Below are 20,650 nucleotides of genomic sequence, written 5' to 3' on the forward strand. Positions count from 1 at the left end.
TGTTCAGTTATTTCTTAGGATTACACAAATGCATCTCAAGTTTTGTGTCCCCTCCCTACCCTCGTCCCTCCTTTTTTCTCATATATCGCCTCTTATTGATGTTGGTCCTCCTCTTGAATCTTCCACACCCACATGGGCTTCATCTCTCCGCCTCTAGCCATTATGCTCTGAGCATTGTTTTTTTCCTTCCCTTCCCCATTTCCCTTTGGGAAAGGCTCCTAAAACTGTTTTTCAAGGCATGACTTGACTACTCTCTCTTTCTTGTAATTTTCACTAACTGGCTCCAAAACCCATTTATTGCGAGGCTTTCATGGACCAGACTTGGTGATTCCCAAAGAGATACTAAGACCACTTAGAATGAAAGACGCATGCAATAAGATGATGGGAAAAGAAAAATAAATCAAAACCATAAAAAAGAACAAATATGCTCTTTCTAGGACTAAGTTACTGTGATTAAATTTTACCTTTGGCTCTGGGATTCCCGTTGGTCTGGGCATTGAAGGAAACAGGGCTTACTAAGTTACACTGTTTAATAGAGAAGAATGCTAGTCCATTTGTTATTAAAGATCTTTTCTGGTTTTAAACTACAAAAGGAATTTTTCCGGTGGGTGTCATGCAAGGGACACTGACATAATGGACAAGGCAGAGATTATCTTGACCTAGAAGACTCCTGCCCCTCCAAACAGGAACCTGGGCATCCCCTCCTCAGGATGCTCCTGTGTGACTTAGTTACAGAATACCCCCCATGGGACTGAACAAGTTGACCCCCTGAGCAGAGGTGAGAGAACCTACCATCTCCTTGCTGGAAAGCACCCGCCCAGGTCCTACTCAGATGCCGGTGTTGATACAGGTTCTGCTGTACTATTGACACTGCTTGCGTCGGATTCCCGGCCAATTGTTTCTTTTTTAATTAATTAATTAATTAATTAATTTTTGGCTGCGTTGGGTCTTCGTTGCTGCACGCAGTCTTTCTCTAGTTGTGGCAAGCGGTGGCTACTCTTCGTTGTGGTGCGCGGGCTTCTCATTGCGGTGGCTTCTCTTGTTGCAGAGCATGGGCTCTAGGCGTGTGGGCTTCAGTAGTTGCGGCTCGCAGGCTCAGTAGTTGTGGCTCGTGGTCTCTAGAGTGTGGGCTCAGAAGTTGTGACGCACGGGCTTAGTTGCTCCGCAGCATGTGGGATCTTCCCAGACCAGGGCTCGAACCCGTGTCCCCTGCATTGGCAGGCGGATTCTTAACCACTGCGCCACCTGGGAAGTCCCCCGATTGCTTCTTGAAGCCACTGCAGGTCCCTGATGATCAAACGAGTTCATTAACTTTACCCGGAAAAGTGGCCGCAGGTGGGTTTTCCCATGAACATTGTCCTGCTTTGTGTCACAGGATCTTGCAACTCTGGCTTCTGCTGCTTGGACCCCAAATCACTACTTGGCCCAAAGGTGATGGTGATGAAGACAGTATCAGATAACCTCACCTTCTTGGAGAGCTTAAATCGTGAGTCACTGGGCTAAGTGTTGGTCATGTGTTTTCTCATTTAATTTTTTTTTTTTATAAATTTATTTATTTATTTATTGGAGGCGTTGGGTTTTTGTTGTGGTGCACAGGCTTCTCATCGCAGTGGCTTCTCGTTGTGGAGCGTGGGCTCTAGGTGCGCGGGCTTCAGTAGTTGTGGCACACAGGCTCAGTAGTTGTGGCTCACGGGCTCTAGAGTGCAGGCTCAGTAGTTGTGGCGCATGGGCTTAGTTGCTCTGCGGTATGTGGGATCTTCCCAGACCAGGGCTCGAACCCGAGTCCCCTGCATTGGCAGGCAGATTCTTAACCACTGCGCCACCAGGGAAGTCCCCTCATTTAATTTTTTTTTAACATCTTTATTGGAGTATAATTGCTTTACAGTGGTGTGTTAGTTTCTGCTGTATAACAAAGTGAATCAGCTGTATGTATACATATATCCCCATATCCCCTCCATCTTGCATCTCCCTCCCACCCTCCCTATCCCACCCCTCTGGCTGGACAGAAAGCACAGAGCTGATCTCCCTGTGCTATGCGGCTGCTTCCCACTAGCTATCTATTTTACATTTGGTAGTGTATATATGTCCATGCCACTCTCTCGCTTCGTCCCAGCTTCCCCTTCCCCCTCCCTGTGTCCTCAAGTGCATTCTCTACGTCTGCGTCTTTATGTTTCAGACATTACATGAACTTTCTAAAAATCTTATATGTTCTGGTATAATGTTATAAGTCATAATCCTAGTTATTACTTTAAAATGTATATCTTAGAAATAATAAAAAAAAAAGAAAAAACGATTTAAGGGAAAAAATTCCTCATATATCTCCCACTTAATATGTTAAATTTCTCCAATTCAGCTCTGAACCAACATAACCTGACTCACTGATATCAGTGTTCTAGTTTCTGCATTTAAGATGCTTTGTAAGCTTGAGATTAACATACACACACTACTACATATAAAATAGATAACCAAAAAGGACTTACTGTATAGCACGGGGAACTATACTCAGTATTCTGTAATAACTTATATGGGAAAAAAATCTGAAAAAGAATGAATATATGTATATGTATAACTGAATCACCATGTGGTACACCTAAAACTAATTCAACATTATAAATCTACTATACTCCAATAAAACTTTTTAAAATGCTATTGTACACAACCACATCGTTTGCCTTCAACATTGCCGTTTCTGTTGACTGCATGGTATTTCATTATGTTGATAAATTAGCATCTCTTGAGCCATTTCCCAAGTGTAACAGTTCAGGTAGATTGATCCTTTAAAAAGTGTTCTGGGGTGATCTCAATATAGGAACTTAAACAAAGTCACAAAATGATTACAGATCTTCAAACAAAAAAGTTCTGAAGAGAAAATCAAATTTTGGCTAACTATTAAAAGAATTAAAAGTTCTCTCTTGTCAACTTTAATGTCAAGTAAACATGAAAACCAGTGTGTGTGAGCACTAGGCATAAGTAATAAAAAGTAATAGTATATAGTTTATTCATGAAAACCTATGAATAAATTAAGAAGAAAAGGTATTATTATTATTATTATTAATTACTCATTAAAAAGTCATAGTCCCTCCCCTTTCTGGCCGAGGGATTTACCTCCAATTCCTTCTGGATCTGGTAGAGTGAAGAGGCAATATCTCTTCACCAGCTCCACTATGACCAAGATGTGTGGTCTTCAATCCAGGATCTGATTCCCCTGGGGCATGAGAAGGCCTTTTTAGGGCTTTGATACATGTTTCCAGTTCTTCATTGCCCATAAATTTTCTAACATTGGTTGGCCCAAGTCTAGGCCTGGATCACCAATAGCCCTCTGTACCTTTATAAGAAAAAGTCATTACCCTTCTTTACTCTTGGAGAGGGCTTCCTGTCTCTCCCTGTCTTGGGCTCATGTCTGTTAAGAGTAAAGTTAAATTAAGACCAGGGCATTCTGCCCCAAGTTTTGAATTTGGATAAGTGATAGAGGCAGTGGGAGTACTGACAATTTTTATTCAATAATTTTGCCTCTTCTATCCCCTGACTATTGCCCAAGAATGCCTAGCTCTTGGAGAGCAGAACAAAAATGGCAAGAGTATCAGCCATAAAAAAGGATGAAATAATGCCATTTGCAGAAACATGGATGGACCTAGAGATTATCATAGTATGTGAAGTAAGTCAGAAAGAGAAAGACAAATATCATATGACATCACTTACATGTGAGATCTAAAATATGATACAGGGACTTCCCTCGCGGTCCAGTGGTTAAGACTCCAAGTTTCCAATGCAGGGGGCGCAGGTTCAACCCCTGGTCGCGGAACTAGTGTCACACATGCCGCGTGGCTTGGGTCCAGAAGGGGAATTTGGGCGATGCACCACAGCAACCCCTTGTGCTGGCCAATCCACCTGCTTCATACAGTAGGTCCGTGCAGTAAGTGCCAACCTCTGAGTTCTGATGAAAACCCCATAGAATCAAGTTTCAGCACACATTATCTCTGTTCCTCCTCTGAATCTGTTCATGCTGATCCTGTCTCCCAGAGACCTGTTAGCTACTGGAGGGGTTGGAACTGTGTCTCATACTTCTTCCATAAGCAGCGTGGTGTGATGCTAATGCTTGGACTTGGGTGACAGGTGGCCACGCAGTTGAGTCCAGGTCTGCCTCTTGCAGTGGATCTTGGGTAAAGGTGTCGGTCCTTCCCAGCATTGGTTTGCTTCTCTGTAAAATGGCTTCACTGGGCTCAGAGCCCGCAGGCCCGGGGCAGGGGCCCTCGGCGCCGCTGCGGACTCCGGCGCTCCGGGAGGGCAGGTCTTCGAGAGCGGCGGAGCAGGCAGGCTAGTGTCCCGGCGGGCTCGGGCTGTTTCCCCGTCGTCGCCGGCAAACAACCCCGGGGCGCGCCGGGTCACGCCTCAGCGCCCCGCCGCCACAGCGGGCCCGAGGGAGGGTTCGCGGCGCAGCGGCTCTCGGCCCGGGGTGGGCCAACGGCGCTCAGGCCTGGGGCTTATTGTTCCAGGAAGTCGCTGGCGAAGTCGGGCCGGGTCCGCGGGCTGCGCACAGCCCCTCCTGCTCCTCCCGCTCCTCCCGCTCGGGCCTGAGGACAACCGGCAGCTGCTGGCGCGCCGACTGGCGGCGGACTAGCGGCGGATGCGTGTCTCTTTAAGGGGCCGGGCCTGCGCTGAAGAGGGGAGGGCGGGGTAAGCGTCGCTCCCCGTGTGAGCGTTTGGGGGAGAGAGCGGCGGGCGGGCGCCGGAGGGAGCGAGCGAGCGAGCGAGCGACGCGGGCCGCCCCTGCCGCCGCCGCCGCCGCCGCCGCCGCCGCCGCCGCCGCCGCCGCCGGACCAGCGGCGTCCTCCCCTCCCCTCCCTCCCGTCGCCCTGCCGCGGGGAGGGGGCTCGCGTCGCCGTCTCCAGCCGCTCCGGATGAAGCAGCTGCCGCCGCAGCCGCCTCCGAAGATGGGGGATTTCTACGACCCCGAGCACCCGACCCCTGAGTAAGTATCAGCTCAGCGGCTTCCTGCCGCCCTCGGCGGCCTCAGCGCAAGCGGAGGGCGGCGCGTCCTGACGGGTTGTGGCGCGGGGAGTAACGGGCCTGCGGTGGACTCGCGCAGGCGGCGTGGGGAGCAGGCCCGCGCCGCCGCCACCGGCCCCTTGTCCGGGCCGCCGCGGGCCCAGTATTTTTGTTTTAACATCTTTATTGGAGTATAATTGCTTTACAGTGTTGTGTTAGTTTCTGCTGTATAACAAAGTGAATCAGCTGTATGTATACATATATCCCCATATCCCCTCCATCTTGCGTCTGCCTCCCACCCTCCCTATCCCACCCCTCTGGTTGGTCACAAAGCACCGAGCTGATCTCCCTGTGCTATGCGGCTGCTTCCCACTAGCTATCTGTTTCACATTTGGTAGTGCATATACGTCCATGCCACTCTCTCGCTTCGTCCCAGCTTCTCCTTCCCCCTCCCCGTGTCCTCAAGTGCATTCTCTACGTCTGCATCTTTATGTTTCAGACATTACATGAAATTTCTAAAAATTTTATATGTTCTGGTATAATGTTATAAGTCATAATCCTAGTTATTACTTTAAAATGTATATCAGAAATAAAAAAAAAGATTAGGAGTTGAACCTGGATGATGGATACAGAAGAGTTCATTATACTGCTATTTTTGTTTATATTTTGTTTTTATTTTCTATAGTAAAATGTTTTTAAAAAATTAAAAAAAAAAAAAGCTCCCTAACTTGACGGCGCGGAGACTTCTGGGAAATAGAGTCCTGGTGCTTGTCCCGCTCTCCGGGCGGGCTTTGGCAGGCGGATTTCGGGCGTCCCCCTGCGCAGGTGCGCCTCGAGGTTCGTGCGTGTTGGTGCGCGCGCACCACCGTTGCCGCGCCGTCCTCGCTTCCAGTGCGTGCCCAGGTCCCCTGCTGGTCGTCGTTCTCAGGTCCTGGCGGCTGGCGGGTGAGGACTGCGGGGCGTGCGGGGCTGGACGCCGTCCGGCCGGGCCGGCAGCCAGCGGGCGCGGGCTGTGCGGGCGAGGGTTCGCGTGGGCCGGGCGGAGGCTGAAACGGGGACCCCCGAGCGCGAGCCGCGGAGCCCGCGGGCTGGGCCGCAGGGGCCGGGCGGGCGGCGGCGGCGCAGTGCCCGACCGTTTGCATCGCGCGGCAGAGCGAGGTCCCGGGAGGGACGTGGGCCTGAAGGGAGCTTGTGCCGTAGGCCCAGAGCCGGCTCCTCGGGCCCAGTGGCCTCGTGAGGCGGAGAGGAGGGACCCCGGGAGACGAGCGCGCCAGAGGAGCAGCCCCCGGCCCGGAGCCTCGGGAGCCCGGGGCCGGTCCGCGAGTCCCGACGGGGTAGGTGGTGCGTTTTCGGGCCTGCAGGCGGTTGTAGACCCTGCGGCCCTTGGAGAGCGGGGCTCGGGTGAGCCCGCCCCGGGCCCCTCGGGAGAGCGACCGGGAGGGTTTGACCGCTTCCCGGAGGTGGAGGGGTCGGGCTGGAGGGCAGGGCCGGCTGCTCCGGATGGGGCTGCCCTGGGACTTGTGAGTTCCGGGTGTCCTGGGGGAGGAGGGGCCACAGGCTCGGCCGGGACGTGCCGCGTCCACCCCTCCCTGCAACCCCGATCCTCCTTGTCCTCGTCCTCCTGCTGTCGCCATGTCGGGCTCTTGCACGTGTCTCTCAAGGCCCATCAGCACGTTGGTTGTCTAAGCTAAGCGTCCGCTGCCCCCCTGGGTTGTGCCCTGTGGAATCGCACAGTGTAGTTAGTGCAGGATGAGTCTGCAAGGCTTCTGTCCCGCTGCCTCGGTTGAGGAAGGAAGAGATTGGGCCTGAGAAGGGAGGTGACTTGTCCCAGATCCTCAGCGGGTGTGCACGTGGGGTCGGTAACAGGACTCAGAACTCCTAGGGCAGGTGTTCTGTCCATTTCAAATCAGTTTAAAGAAAAGATGGTTTTGAGCGTCGCACTTAAGTTTGTCCAAATAATTGAAAGAGTGAAAGGCACCTGAGTGTATCCCTTTATCCTGGGTATCCTGTGGGTTTTCTGCTCTGAAGTTGTTAGCAGAGTTGGTGAGAAGAGATAAACTCTAAGCGTATTTTAATCTCATATTTAACGACGGAGGTTTATTTTAATAGGAGTCAGCGTACACTGACTACTGAAAACAAAGTATCGCCTCAGTTACCACAGTCACGTGGGAGTTACAGACCTGAGGGTGGTTGCTCCCTCCTCATTCTAACAGGCCCTTGTGAAGGTGAAAGGGTGGGTCTCCCACAGCTGTCTCTTGTGGAGCGCGGGGCGGGTGCGCGTGCACCCCGAGCCGCTTCAGTCGTAGCTTCACTGCCTGCGTTTTTTTCCTTCTCCAGGTCCGCCTCCACTGTCACAGTCCTGCACGTTGTTCCAAGAGCAGCGGAAAATGAATCAGCCTCCGGTGAGTTTTGCTGTTTACGTATTGACTTGCTGCTCTTGTTTTGTAATAACAGCTTGGGAGGCGAATAGTGCAAAATTTAAAATGGGAAAGTAGAAGTAGGTAAAAGATGTGGTTAGACAAAGCGTAGAGGAACAGGTCAGTACCAAGTGTTTCTGGCAAGTTCTACGCGTAGATCCCACGATCCTCTTATAGCCACAGTACAAGCCTCGGGTTCTTGACATTTGTGGCAAAATGCCATCCCTTGCTTGACTTACATTGTCCTGCCGAAGCACTTTTGTTCTCGGGCGTGAAAGGTTTCCTTGAGGATCCCGCTGTAGGCCGCTAGCCTTCCTGAGTGACAGCCCCTAACGTGTTGACATTGGTGCCTTCCTTGTGCTTCCTGTAAGCCGAGAGCATGCTGTCCAGGGAGCGCTCAGTGCATGTAACTTTTCTGTTCAGTACAACACTGTTGTCCCGTAGCTACATTGTTTTCAGTGCTCAATCCAGGGATGCCGTGAGGATCATCTGGAGGAACTGCCTTCTCACCCTTCAAGTAAATGTCCCGCTTTGTCTCTTACAATCTAACGGGGTCGCGTTACACAGCACGTAGTCATGTTTCTGGCAAAGATTCCTTATTTCCCATCTGAATTTTATCGTGCAGCCTGTGGTCTTGGTTCTGCCCCTCCCCGGACCCTGATCCGGTTGAGGTGACCTGTCATCCAGCATACAAACCAGTGGAGATTTGCCAGTCCTCACTTCAGACCACTGTCGCCTTCCCATCTGCAGAGTCTCCTATGTTGGTTTCTGTGACAGATCTCTCCTTGCTCTCTTCCTGACTGAGTCTTTCTTCTGCCCTCTTTGTGTGTTGTCTTTTTACTCTTGGTTCATGACTCTTAAACCTGTCTGATCTCACCTTCTGGTGCTTTTCACCTCCAGCTCTGTCAGTTCTCCCACCTGGACCAGACAGATGCCTCTGTCCAGCCACTTGCCAGCACCTCTATGGAGTTTGTCCAAAGGGCACCTCCAATGACTAGATGCAGTAGATCCAGAAATGATTATTTACAGCTCCCCGCCCCTTGCCTTCTCCTTCTGATGCTCATCGTTGCATCACCAGCCTGTCACCCTACCCAGAAAACTGGGTTCATTGTGGAGTCCTCCTCCATCCTCTGTTAGCACGTTGTAGTGTTAGGCTTGTTAATGTCGTATTCTAAACGGTTTTTATGCGTTCCTCTTCATCCCATACTTGTACCATTAAAATAGCTTATTCGTTCATTTCTGTAGTTACAGAACCTTTTTTTCTGTGCTGCTACCTCTTTCCTCCAGCAGCTCAAGTGTGTTTTCCACGCTGAGTATTTCTCCTGAAATATGAATCACAGCAGTTTGTCTCCACGTGGGAAGCACTTTAGAGGTTCCCTGGGTGACTGGACAAACGAGGTTGCCGTTCTGTGGAGCCGTTAACCCTCGAGCCCAGCACTGGGGGAGGTCGTAACTCGCTGCTGATGCGTTTGGATGGGTGTGTGGGGTGAGATCCTGCTCGGAGAGGCTTAGGAGAGAGGAGTGGGAGAATGGGGTTTGCTGTGTTCCTAGCTTTTTCAAGACGTTTTGCTGTGACGGGGAAAAGAGAAATTGGACAGTAGCTGGAGTAGGAGCTGAGGTCCGGGGCGGGTGTTGTGTCGTGTTGTGCTGTGTCGTAACGGGAGAAACAACAGCGGGAATGATCCAGTAGGCGTGTGTGGGAGCGGGGAGAGCTGCGGCCCGGGGTCCTGATGGGGGCGGGGGTGGCAGAGCTGGGGTGCAGGTGGAGAAGCCCTCCGATGGCTTCTCTGTTCTCAGGGAAGCAGCTCCTCAGCTGAGGGTGAGGGTGAGGCTGGGGGCTGGAGGAGAGGGCAGCGCTCTGGGGCCCAGCTCCATCCTGACCATCAGCACATACCGTTCCGCCAGCCGGGAAGACTGTACTTGCCTTCTCTGCCTGAAAAGCCATCTCCTTTCTTAAATGTGGGAGTAATTGCTCTTTGGGGAGCCTGTGTGATTCCACGGGTACTTCTCAGCTCAAAGCGCATTGAGTGCCACTTCTGGCCACGGACATTTTCTGCTCTGCTGATGGACGGCTCCCCAGAGGAAGTGTCCTGCTTGCCTGGCTCTTGGCTTTGGCGACCCTTCACACCATCTAGTGTTGTGTCTCTCTTCTTAGACATAAACATCCAGTGTCTTCAGGTTCTGCATGTGATCTTAAGAAGCAATTCTCTGCTTCCGGGAGCTTCTGTTCGCCTCAGGAAAGGCACTTCACAGACGTAATTACAGGAGAGGACGGGAATCCTGCCCGTCGATACGTAGGGAACTCCAGAGTGCTGACAAAGCAGAGCCTGCTTTTCTCTCTTTCTTTCTTTCTTTTAATTTTTATTTATTTACGTATTAATTTATTCGTTTTTGGCTGCGTTGGGTCTTTGTTGCCGCGCGCGAGCTTTTTTCTCTAGTTGCGGTGAGCAGGGGCTACTCTTCGTGGAGGTGCGTGGGCTTCTCATTGCAGTGGCTTCTCTTATTGCGGAGCACGGCTTCTAGGCATGAGAGCTTCCGTAGTTGTGGCACACGGGCTCAGTAGTTGTGACTCACGGGCTTAGTTGCTCCGCAGCATGTGGGATCTTCCCGGACCAGGGTTCGAACCCACGTGCCCACCATTGGCAGGCGGATTCTTAACCACTGCGCCACCAGGGAAGTCCGAGAGCCTGGTTTTAAATGCATTGTCAGAGCACGTGGCTCAGTGACTCAGGGAAGGGTGACGGCCCTCACGTGACCAGGACTTGGGTAGCTGCAGAGGTTGGCGAGGCTCTCAGAGCAGCGTGAGTGGGCTGGATGAGGCTCCTGAGGTGCTGGTAAGGACCTCCTTCCTTAGGATGTGGGCCTCCTGTCAGGACCAGCGGGACGTGAATGCAGGCGGACCCTGAGGTTGACTGAAGAGCCTCCCCTGTGTGCTGGTTTTGCTTTCATCCTGTGGAGAAAGTGAAACCTTGTAATTGGGACAGTGAGTCATCTGATCAAAAGATGTCGTCATGTGTAGAGACTGTGGACGGCATGAAACGCGGGGTGGGGTGCGGTGGGTCAAGTCAGGGGGACTCTGGGCTCCAGCGCGATGCCCGACAGGAAGGGGCGAGGCCGCGGCGTGTTCCCGCTGGTCCTAGGCCCCGGTAAACGGTATGGACGTTCCCTTGGGGATTTTCCTTAATCGCGAATGAGGTTGAGAGCGTTTTCACATGCTTAGAAGCTGTTTCTTCATTTTAACGGATAGACAGATTTAGAGCAGTTTTAGGGTTACAGGAGAGTCGAGCAGACAGCAGTTTCCTATCCCCGTCCCTCTGGGTTGCCTCCCTTGATAGCATCTCGCGCTTGTGTGGCGCGTCATCTCAGTGACGGGTCAGCACTGACGCCTAGTTCTCCCCTGGAGTCTGTAGCTTATATCAAGGCTCACTCTCTGTGTCCTGCTGTTCAGGTTTGGACACGTGTGATGACCTGCAGCCACCACTGCAGTGCCACCCAGAACCATTTCAGTGCCCGAAACATCCCTGGGGGCCACCTGTTCATCCCCCCAATGCCCCCAAGCCCCCGACAGCTGCTGGTCTTGTTACTGTCTGTGTATTTTTGCCCTTTGCAGATTGTCACGTAGTTGGAATTCTTCAGTCTGTGGTCTTTTCAGACCGGTGTATTTGTTTTTATATGAAGGGCCTGTCCGTGTTCTCTGCCCGTCTTCCTGCCCCAATACTGTCTTCTTTTGTTTTGTTTTGTTTTCTTTTGTTCTGTTTTGTTTTCCTTGTCTTACTGACTTACAGAGTCTTCTTAAATGTTTCTAAATCTTTCCAGTTGGGGTCATGTTAGTAAACATTGTTTTCCAAGTTTTATTGTCTTTTTCTTGTATTTTCCAGCATTAGTATGTAATTCATTACTTAACTTTGAGAAGTTGAATACTATGCATTTGAAAAGTTTCTCAAAATCAGCACGTTTGTGTGGGTAAGATTCCTAGTTGAACAGCACCCTCCGTGGTCAGTACTGGAGTGCAGCTTCTTTGCGGGGGGAGGCGGGGGAGGTGGGAGGAATGCGTCGGTCTCGTGGTTCCCTTTCTGTTGGTTCTTAGTTCCCCTTTCTGGTTCTGGGCACTGCATCAGCCACTCTCCTGGGACAGGCCAGGCAGGTGGGCTCCTCACTTGCTGTCTCTGGAGGCTGTGTGTGTCTGAGAACACCTTTCTTTTTCCCTGTCGAGCGAGAGGACTCTTTTGGTTGGGGAGCGGCGTCCTAGGACTGCGGCCCTTGGGCCCCCGCTGTTCTGTGTCATTTGGGCCCCAGCCATGCGTGGGAGATCTCTGACACACGGACGTCGCTGTTAAAGTCCTCTTGGGTTTTTGTCGTTTACAATCCTCTGAGGAATACTCCTTTTCTCTAATGGAATTCCAGTGCTTACGCTTTCTAGCCACTCATGAAAGGAATCTCAGAAAGCAAAGGAGACCCGTCCTCTCTGCCCCCAAGCAGGGGAGTGAGCCGACCCTGTTAACCTCACGCTGAGAACATGGCTTGTGGGAAACGTGTAACCAGTGCTGCGTTCTGTGATTACAAGGCCGTCTGTGGAATCTTACTGTACCAAGTGGTCTTTTTTTTTTTTTTTTTAAATTGTATGTATGTATGTATGTATGTATGTATGTATGTATGTATTTATTTATTTATGGCTGTGTTGGGTCTTCGTTTCTGTGCGAGGGCTTTCTCTAGTCGCGGCAAGTGGGGGCCACTCTTCATTGCGGTGCGCGGGCCTCTCACCGTCGCGGCCTCTCTTGTTGCGGAGCACAGGCTCCAGACGCGCAGGCTCAGTAATTGTGGCTCACGGGCCTAGTTGCTCCGCGGCATGTGGGATCTTCCCAGACCAGGGCTTGAACCCGTGTCCCCTGCATTGGCAGGCAGATTCTCAACTACTGCGCCACCAGGGAAGCCCCCAAGTGGTCTTTTAAGACACATACGTCATGGGTTGTTCCCTTGTGTTTTGAAACGAACCTAAAACCCCTAAATATTTGCAGTTCTGATTGCTTTCTTAATTTGTTATCCAGGTTTTCTGAAATCCGTTTTCTTAAAGTTTAAAATGCAAGAAGAGTGCAATTTTCTGATCTTCCCTTTTCATAAAAGTGAACGTGGGCAAGCCACTTAACCCATCACCAAATAGAAAATCATTTGGAACATTCACAATAATGCTGTTTTCAAGCAACAACAGTGCATGTATTTTTATGCCCGCTACAGGTGAAAACTACAATGTTTTCTCATTGTGCTGTTTTTTTCTCATCAGGCAAAAAGTACAAGCAATTAAACCCCCGCCCGTACAAATCACACATTTTGTGAAATTACAAATGCAAAACCGGAAAGTAGAATAAGGTGTGCGTGATTCTACTTATGCACTATAATTAGACTAGTTCATGGTCTGATCCCTCACTCTCTTGCATTTGGTAATAACTTCCAGTGTGTGAACGTGTGGGCCCCCAGCCTTCATCCGGGCAGCCACAGGTGTGACCGGTGACGCCTGAATGGAATATGGGCAGAGCTTCTGGAAGACTTGCTGTTGCTTTCTGAGACAGGCTTCTGGAGGCTGAGCCGAGGCAGTTCTGCACAGACACTCGTCTGCCTTGGGCGGCAGCCACCTCTTCCCCCGCCCCGTGTGTCCCGTCAGCAGCTGGGTACCCTCAGCCTTCCCAGGCCAGCAAAGCCTGGGTCCCGGACATCTGTGCATCTGGAGCTGGGGGTCAGGTGACCTGGCATCTCAGGGGACCTCGCTAACAGGACCCATCCTGCCTCTTCGATTGTTCCACATAAAGAACTTTGATTTTCAGTCAAGGTCAGGAGTTTGTTGCCATCTGAAAGGGCCTCTGAGCTTGGCGTGGTCTTTTCCTTCACCTCCTCCACACCATTCCTTAGTTACCCTGCGGCATGTGGGATCTCAGTCCCCTGACCAGGGACTGAACCCAGGTCCTCTGCATTGTAAGGCGGATTCTTTACCACTGCACCACCGGGGAAGTGCCTACCCTTATGTTTTAACAGTTTTGGAGGTCTTCACAGAGATCCTGGGTGGATTCACCTAACAGCACCAGGTAAACTTCGTGTCAAGAGTAGTGCACCTCACTCCTCAAAAATTTTAAAGTAGAACTATTATAAGATCCAGAAATTCCACTTGTGTGTATTTTTTCGGAAGAAAACCAAAACACTAGTTCAAAAAGACACATGCACCCCTATGTTCACTGAGCATTGTTTATAATAGCCAGTGTATAGAAGCAACCTACGTGTCCATCCATAGGTGAATGGATAAAGAAGATGCATCATATATATATATATATATATATATGGCTATGTGCACACACACAATGGACTGTTAGCCATAAAAAAAAAAAAAACAAAGAATGAGGGGCTTCCCTGGGGGTGCAGCGGTTAAGAATCCACCTGCCAATGCAGGGGACATGGGTTCAAGCCCTGTTCCCGGAAGATCCCACATGCCACGGAGCAACTAAGCCCGTGTGCCACAACTATTGAGCCATGCTCTAGAGCCTACGAGGCACAACTACTGAGCCCACGTGCCGCAACTACTGAAGCCCGCTCACCTGGAGCCCATGCTCTGCAACAAGAGAAGCCACCACAATGAGAAGCCCACGCACCGCAAGGAAGAGAAGCCCCTGCTCGCCGCAACTAGAAAAGAGACCACATGCAGCAACAGAGACCCAACGCAGCCAAAAGTAAAATAAATAAATTTTTTAAGATTAAAAAAAAAAAAGAATGAAATCTTGCCATTTGTGGCAACATGGATGGAGCTAGAGGGTATTATGCTACGTGCAATAAGTCAGACAGAGAAAGACAAATACCGTATGATCTCATTTGTATGTGGAATCTAAAAAACAAAACAAATGAACTAATGTCACTAAACAGAAACAGACTCATAGATACAGAGAACAAACAGGTGGTTGCCAGAAGAGGGTAGGTGGATGAGTGAAATAGGTGAGGGAGATGAAGAGGAACAGATAACCAGTTACAAAAGAAATGAGTCATGGGAATGAAATATACAGCACGGGGAATACAGTCAATAACATTATAACTTTGTACGCTGACGGATGGTAACTAGATGGTAACTAGACCATGATCATTTTCTAACGTCTAGAAATATTGATGTTATGCACCTGGACCTAACAGAGTGTTGTAGGTCAGTTACACTTGAATTAAAATTTTTTAATTAGAACGAAAAGAATAGTGTGCCTCGTTACCTATAGACACTTAGTCATACAGCAGTTCTCTAGAACATATGCATCCTGTGTAACTGTAACTTTATACCCATGGAACAACTCCCCATTCTCTCCTCCCCCACCCCTGACAATATATGTTTGACTCTTTTAGATACCTCGTATAAGCGGAAACACACAGTTTTGTCCTTCTGTGACTGACCCATTTCACTTATCATCATGTGTTCTAGTTCTGTCCCCGTTGTCACAACTGGTAGGATTTCCTACTAATAAGTCTGAATCATATCCTATGTATATACCACATTTTCTTTACCCATTTCTCTGTTGATGAAAATTTGCATTGCTTTCCTATCTTGGCTCTTGTGAATAATGCTGTAATGAATGTAGAGGTGCATATATCTCTTCTAGATATTGATTTCCTTTTCTTTGACTATACAGGCTATATTATATTATATTACATTATATTATATCATAGTACATTACATTCTATTATAATTATTGTGCTTCCCGAATCTTGTGTTTTTTACAGATTGGAGGTTTGCGGCAGCTTTTTGTGGAGCAAGTCTGTTGGCACAGTATTTCCAACAGCAGTTGCTCACTTCTTGTCTTTGTGTCATATTTTAGTAATTCTCACGTTATTTCAAACCCTCCACCAGCAAAAAGATTACTACTCGCCGAAGGCTCAGCTGATGGTTAGCATTTTTTAGCAATAAAGTATTATTAATTTGTTTTGTTTGTTTTGGCTGTGCTGCACAGCGCGTGGGATCTCAGTTCCCCGACCGGGAATCAAACCTGCGCCCCCTGTATTGGAAGGCGGATTCTTAACCACTGGACAACCAGGGAAGTCCGTAAAGTATTTTCTTTTTTAACATCTTTATTGGAGTATAATTGCTTTACAATGTTGTGTTATTTTCTGCTGTATAAGAAAGTGAATCAGCTGTATGTATACATATATCCCCATATCCCCTCCATCTTGCGTCTCCCTCCCATCCTCCCTATGCCACCCCTCTGGGTGGACAGAAAGCACCGAGCTGATCTCCCTGTGCTATGCAGCTGCTTCCCACTAGCTATCTATTTCACATTTGGTAGTGTATATATGTCCATGCCACTCTGTCACTTCGTCCCAGCTTCCCCTTCCCCCTCCCCGTGTCCTCAAGTGCATTCTCTACGTCTGTGTCTTTATTCCTGTCCTGCCACTAGGTTCATCAGAACCACTTTTTTTTTTCCTTTAGATTCCATAAATATGTGTTAGCATACGGTATTTGTTTTTCTCTTTCTGACTTCACTCTGTTTCACAGACTCTAGGTCCGTCCACCTCACGACAAATAGTTCAGTTTCGTTTCTTTTTATGGCTGAGTCATGTTCCATTGTATATATGTGCCACATCTTCTTTATCCATTCATCTCTCAATGGACACTTAAGTTGCTTCCACGTCCTGGCTGTTGCAAATAGTGCTGCAGTGAACATTGTGGTACGTGTCTCTCTTTGAATTATGGTTTTCTCAGCATATGTGCCCAGTAGTGGGATTGGAGGATCATATTGGTAGTTCTATTTTTAGTTGTTTTTATTTTTTTAAAATTTATTTTTATTCATTGTTTTTGGCTGTGTTGGGTCTTCGTTGTTGTGTACGGGCTTTCTCTAGTTGCAGCGAGCAGGCGCTACACTGTTGCAATGCGCGGGCTTCTCATTGCGGTGGCTTCTCTTGTTGCGGAGCACGAGATCTAGGCGTGCGGGCTTCAGCAGTTGTGGCATGCGGGCTCAGTGGGTGTGGCTCGCGGGTTCTAGAGCGCAGGCTCAGTAGTTGTGGCGCACGGGCTTAGTTGCCCTTTGGCATGTGGGATCTTCCCGGACCACGGCTTGAACCCGTGTTCCCTGCGTTGGGAGGAGGATTCTTAACCACTGCGCCACCAGGGAAGCCCTATTTTTAGTTTTTTAAGGAACCTCCATACTGTTCTCCATAGTGGCTGTATCAGTGTGCATTCCCAGCAACAGTGCAGGAGGAGGGTTCCCTTTTCTCCACACCCTCTCCAGCATTTATTGTTTGTAGATTTTTTGATGATGGCCATTCTGAGTGGTGTGAGGTGATACCTCATTGTAGTTTTGATTTGCATTTCTCTAATGATTAGTGTTGTTGAGCATCCTTTTCACGTGTTTGTTGGCAATCTTATATCTTCTTTGGAGAAATGTCCATTTAGGTCTTGTGTCCATTTTTGGATTGAGTTGTTTGTTTTTTTGATACTGAGCTGCGTGAGCTGCTTGTACATTTTGGAGATGAATCCTTTGTCAGTTGCTTCATTTACAAATATTTTCTCCCACTCTGAGGGTTGTTCTTTTGTCTTGTTTATGGTTTCCTTTGCTGTGCAAAAGCTTTTAAGTTTCCTTAGGTCCCATTTGTTTATTTTTGTTTTTATTTCCATTTTTCTAAGAGATGGGTCAGAAAGGATCTTGCTGTGATTTATGTGAGAGAGTGTTCTGCCTATGTTTTCCTCTAAGAGTTTTCTGGTGTCGGGCCTTACATTTAGGTCTTTAATCCATTTTGAGTTTATTTTTGTGTTATGGTGTTAGGTAGTGTTCTCATTTCATTCTTTGACAGGTAGCTGTCCAGTTTTCCCAGCCCCACTTATTGAAGAGGCTGTCTTTTCTCCACTGTATATTCTTGCCTCCTTCATCAAAGATAAGGTGACCATATGTGCGTGGGTTTATCTCTGGGCTTCCTATCCTGTTCCATTGATGTATATTTCTCTTCCCTAAAGTATATTTCAGTAAAGGTATGTACGTTGTTTTTTTAGACACAAGGCTATCGCACACTTAACAGACTACAGTGTAGTGTAAACGTCAGTTTTTCATGCACGGGTACAGCAAAAAATTCATGTGACTTGCGTTATGGCGGTATTCGCTTCATTGCAGTGTTCTGGAACTGAAGCTGCAATGTCTCTGAGCTGGGCCTGTATACCCAGAAGTGGGATTGCTGGATCATATGGAATTTTTATTTAAAAGATTTTGAGAAAACTCCATACTGTTTTCCACAGTGCCTGCACGATGTTACATTCCTGCCTACAATATGCAAGGGTTACGATTTCTCTACAACCTTGACAAGTCTATGTTTAAAAAGGAAGAAAAAATTGTAGCCATTCTAACAGATGTGAGTTAACATCTCATGATGATTTTGATTTGCATTTCCCGGATGATTAGTGACGTTGAGCACCTTTTCATGTACCTGGTGCTGTGTTAAGTATTCCTAACACACATACACAGACACAAAGGGATAGAAGGAATCTTTTGGAAGTGATGAGTATATTACCGTGATGGTGGTGATGGTATCACAGGTGTGTGCACATGTCCAAAGTCATCAAGTTATACAAATTAAACCTGGGCTGGACTTTGTATATCAGTTATACGGAAATAAAGCTGTAAAAGCCCAGCAACAAGTGGTGTGTTTCCTGAGCCGGTGAAGCCCAGGTACATCTTTTCTCCTCTCCCAGGGCTGAACCCACCCAAGCAACCATTGAACTTGGCTCACTTTCCGTTTCTTTAGTTTCCCCTTCTGTTACTTTTGTGTTTCTGCTTTGTTTTCAGATTACAGCTAAGTGCTTCCCCATTTGTAGCAGCAGTGATTCTGAGTTTGGCTCTGTCGTTTGAAGACTTTCGATGGTCTCTCCAAAGCGATTGAGTTTCTACAGAGCTAATCTCAGTTAGGTGAGAGGTGACAGAGGATCTGGTTTGTTAGTCTTTTCTGTTCGTCTATTTGTCTACTTTGACTAGCTCAAATCAGTTAAGAATCTCTTGCCCAATGGGAGGAGGACGGCTCTTTAATCTCTAGACTGGTGAGTGTTTATTCCTGACCCATGTCTAAGACTTTAGAACTGAAGGTAAAAGTTCCATTTCTCTGTATGTCTGTGTGTCTGTAATTCAGAAAGGCCTTTACCTGTGACAGTGTGAGTATGTAATGTTTTCCTACTTCTGGATCTATTAAAGTAGATTGTAGAGTCTCTTAAATTCAAGGGTTTGTGTCCTGATTGGCTTACAAAGATACAAATGTGCTTATAAAAATTATGTATCCCTCAAATTCTCAGAGAGAAAGGAATTTGAACTTCTGATACTTTAAATGTGCTAGAAAAGTATTCTCACGGAAATCAAGTCAGGGAATTCCCTGGTGGTGCAGTGGTTAGGACTCGGTGCTTTCACTGCCAGGGTCCGGGTTCAGTCCCTGGTAAGGGAACTAAGATCCAGCAAGCCTCTCGGTGCAGCCAAAAAAATAAACAAACAAAAAAATGAACTCAGAAATTTAAAGACTTCAAGTTTACATAATTTAGGTAAATCTTTGGCAAATGAAGCTAGTTTAATAGTTTTGGTTTAATAAAACGTTACTCCTATCTTATTTAGCAGTATTAGGCATACATTGAAAACAATTCTACTTGGGTGTGTTCTTCCTAAATTTATATAGGTGTACCCATCAAATAAGCTAACATTACTTCTACTTAATATTTAAGGTTATGAAAAATGTAAATTTGTGTTTAGCCACATTTAATTATTCTTCTGACAAACTTTATTTCAACAGTAACTGTGTTTTGTACTGTGTTAGCTTGTCGATACTTTCCAAGATCTTTAGTTTACGTAAACCCTTGAACTGATATTAAATTGTGTTACTGACTGGATAATCATTGGATACCGAGGTCATTTGTAAGCAAGACAGAAACCTGAAACGTTGATCACTAAGCATAATCTCAAGTTCTATGCTCTTGCTGCATATTTTTATTTGTTACCTAGAGGCTGTATCTGTGGGTGTGTTAATGAATGTGTTTGTGTCTGGCACTTGGAGAAGTTGTGTAAGGGATGTTTGTGGCTTCGTAAAGTTGTGTTACGTGTGTTTATGAGCTCTGCTAGCCTACAATGCTGGTGTGTGATGGGCAGTTGTCAGTTATTCACTCCTAGTTTTCTTTGTGCAATGGAAGTAACTTGGGTTCAAAGTTGTTATGAATATAATATGAATGAGGCTTGAGCAATAGTAATGTTATCGGCTGGAACAGAACTCAGGTGCAGCTGCTCATCGCTCAGAAGTCAATGTTCCAGAGACAAGGGTTGGTGGAAGAAGAAAGATGCTTTATTCAGGAAGCTGGCAAGCTGGGAAGATGGTGGACTAGTGTCCCCCAAAGCATCTCCCAGTTGCCAGTTAGAGGGAAAAGGGGTTTATAGGGAAAAGACGGGAAGTCTCTGGGCTGTGCAGGTGGGGGCTACATGCAGAGTAGCACAGTCAGCTCTGACCATCATCTTGACATTGGTCGTGCAGTGGTGTGGTCAGTGTCATGTTGATTGTTTCCGGCACAGTTAATCTTCAAGTCCAGTGCTGGATTGTTCCCATTTCCTTGAGGCCAGTTCCTGGAATTGTGTAAGCCATTGGTTCAGGTCTGCTCAAGATGGAGCAGCTTATGTCATAGCTCCAGTCTGGTCATCATACAGTTAGCTCTCTCCTCTTGTAGCGGTTTTAGTATCTGCAAAACAAGTTAGGAATGTGTCTCTGACACTGTTACTTATGTCCTTGGGAAGGAACTAAAGATTCTGTGACTGCTGTTGTCCTAATCGTGAACTGCTTGAACCTGTTGTTTTGTGACTCAGGGGAGGCCTGGGACACTGCAGCTGTTTTACAAGCAAGAGGCAGGGGACATGGAAGGGCCCTGCAGGGTCCTGCTTGGTTCCAGCAACCGAGAGGTACAACTTTGTGTGCAAGATGATGAGATGTAGTTTTGTTTATTAACAGGAACAAAAATAGTTTGGTCCTAAATAAAATGACCGATTGTTCCAGCACCAGAAAGAGGATGGTGAAGGACACCACCTGAATGAATCTAGAAAGTTGTAGGAGATTGGTGGAATGGGAATTGTATTGGTCTCAGCCGAAGGTGGCTCAGTTTTGATGTTTATTGCAGAGATTTTAAAAAAAGAGCTTATGGTTCTCTTAAGTATCAAATATTATATTGATGCAAAGCTGGAGTTTGGTTTTCTCTCTGTAAAAATGATATATTTTTTCGTGGAGTATTGGTCTCC

General features: G+C 47.7%; 1 protein-coding gene and 1 long non-coding RNA gene across 51 annotated transcripts in view; one reads left to right on the plus strand and one right to left on the minus strand.

The window, feature by feature from the left end:
- Positions 1–2,974: 2,974 nt before the first annotated feature.
- LOC309644877 lies at positions 2,975–3,171 on the minus strand. Its single transcript, XR_014254656.1, has 2 exons — positions 3,106–3,171; positions 2,975–3,009 (listed from the first exon to the last, which is right to left on the minus strand). It is a non-coding gene; the product is annotated as an uncharacterized lncRNA (long non-coding RNA).
- Positions 3,172–4,700: 1,529 nt separating this feature from the next.
- The window catches only part of LOC309644876 (uncharacterized protein), a 140,822-nt gene continuing 124,872 nt past the window's right edge, over positions 4,701–20,650 (plus strand). For 14 of the 50 annotated variants that reach the window (XR_014254643.1, XR_014254644.1, XR_014254645.1 and 11 more), the window contains exons 1-3: positions 5,801–5,931; positions 6,187–6,320; positions 7,324–7,388. Coding sequence is in view for 24 of the 50 variants with exons in the window: in XM_082429129.1 (XP_082285255.1) it covers positions 4,899–4,969; positions 5,785–5,931; positions 7,324–7,388; positions 20,225–20,340 (399 nt within the window). In the remaining 26 variants the exon portion in view is untranslated. Of the gene's footprint in view, positions 4,970–5,784; positions 5,932–6,186; positions 6,321–7,323; positions 7,390–12,681; positions 13,688–15,140; positions 15,454–17,640; positions 17,940–20,224; positions 20,377–20,650 lie in introns of those variants that run through there. The other 36 variants (XM_082429147.1, XM_082429135.1, XM_082429137.1 and 33 more) reach the window with 20 other exon arrangements.

This window comes from Balaenoptera physalus (assembly GCF_965194825.1).
Source record: "Balaenoptera physalus genome assembly, chromosome: 16".
Lineage (NCBI taxonomy): Eukaryota > Metazoa > Chordata > Mammalia > Artiodactyla > Balaenopteridae > Balaenoptera > Balaenoptera physalus.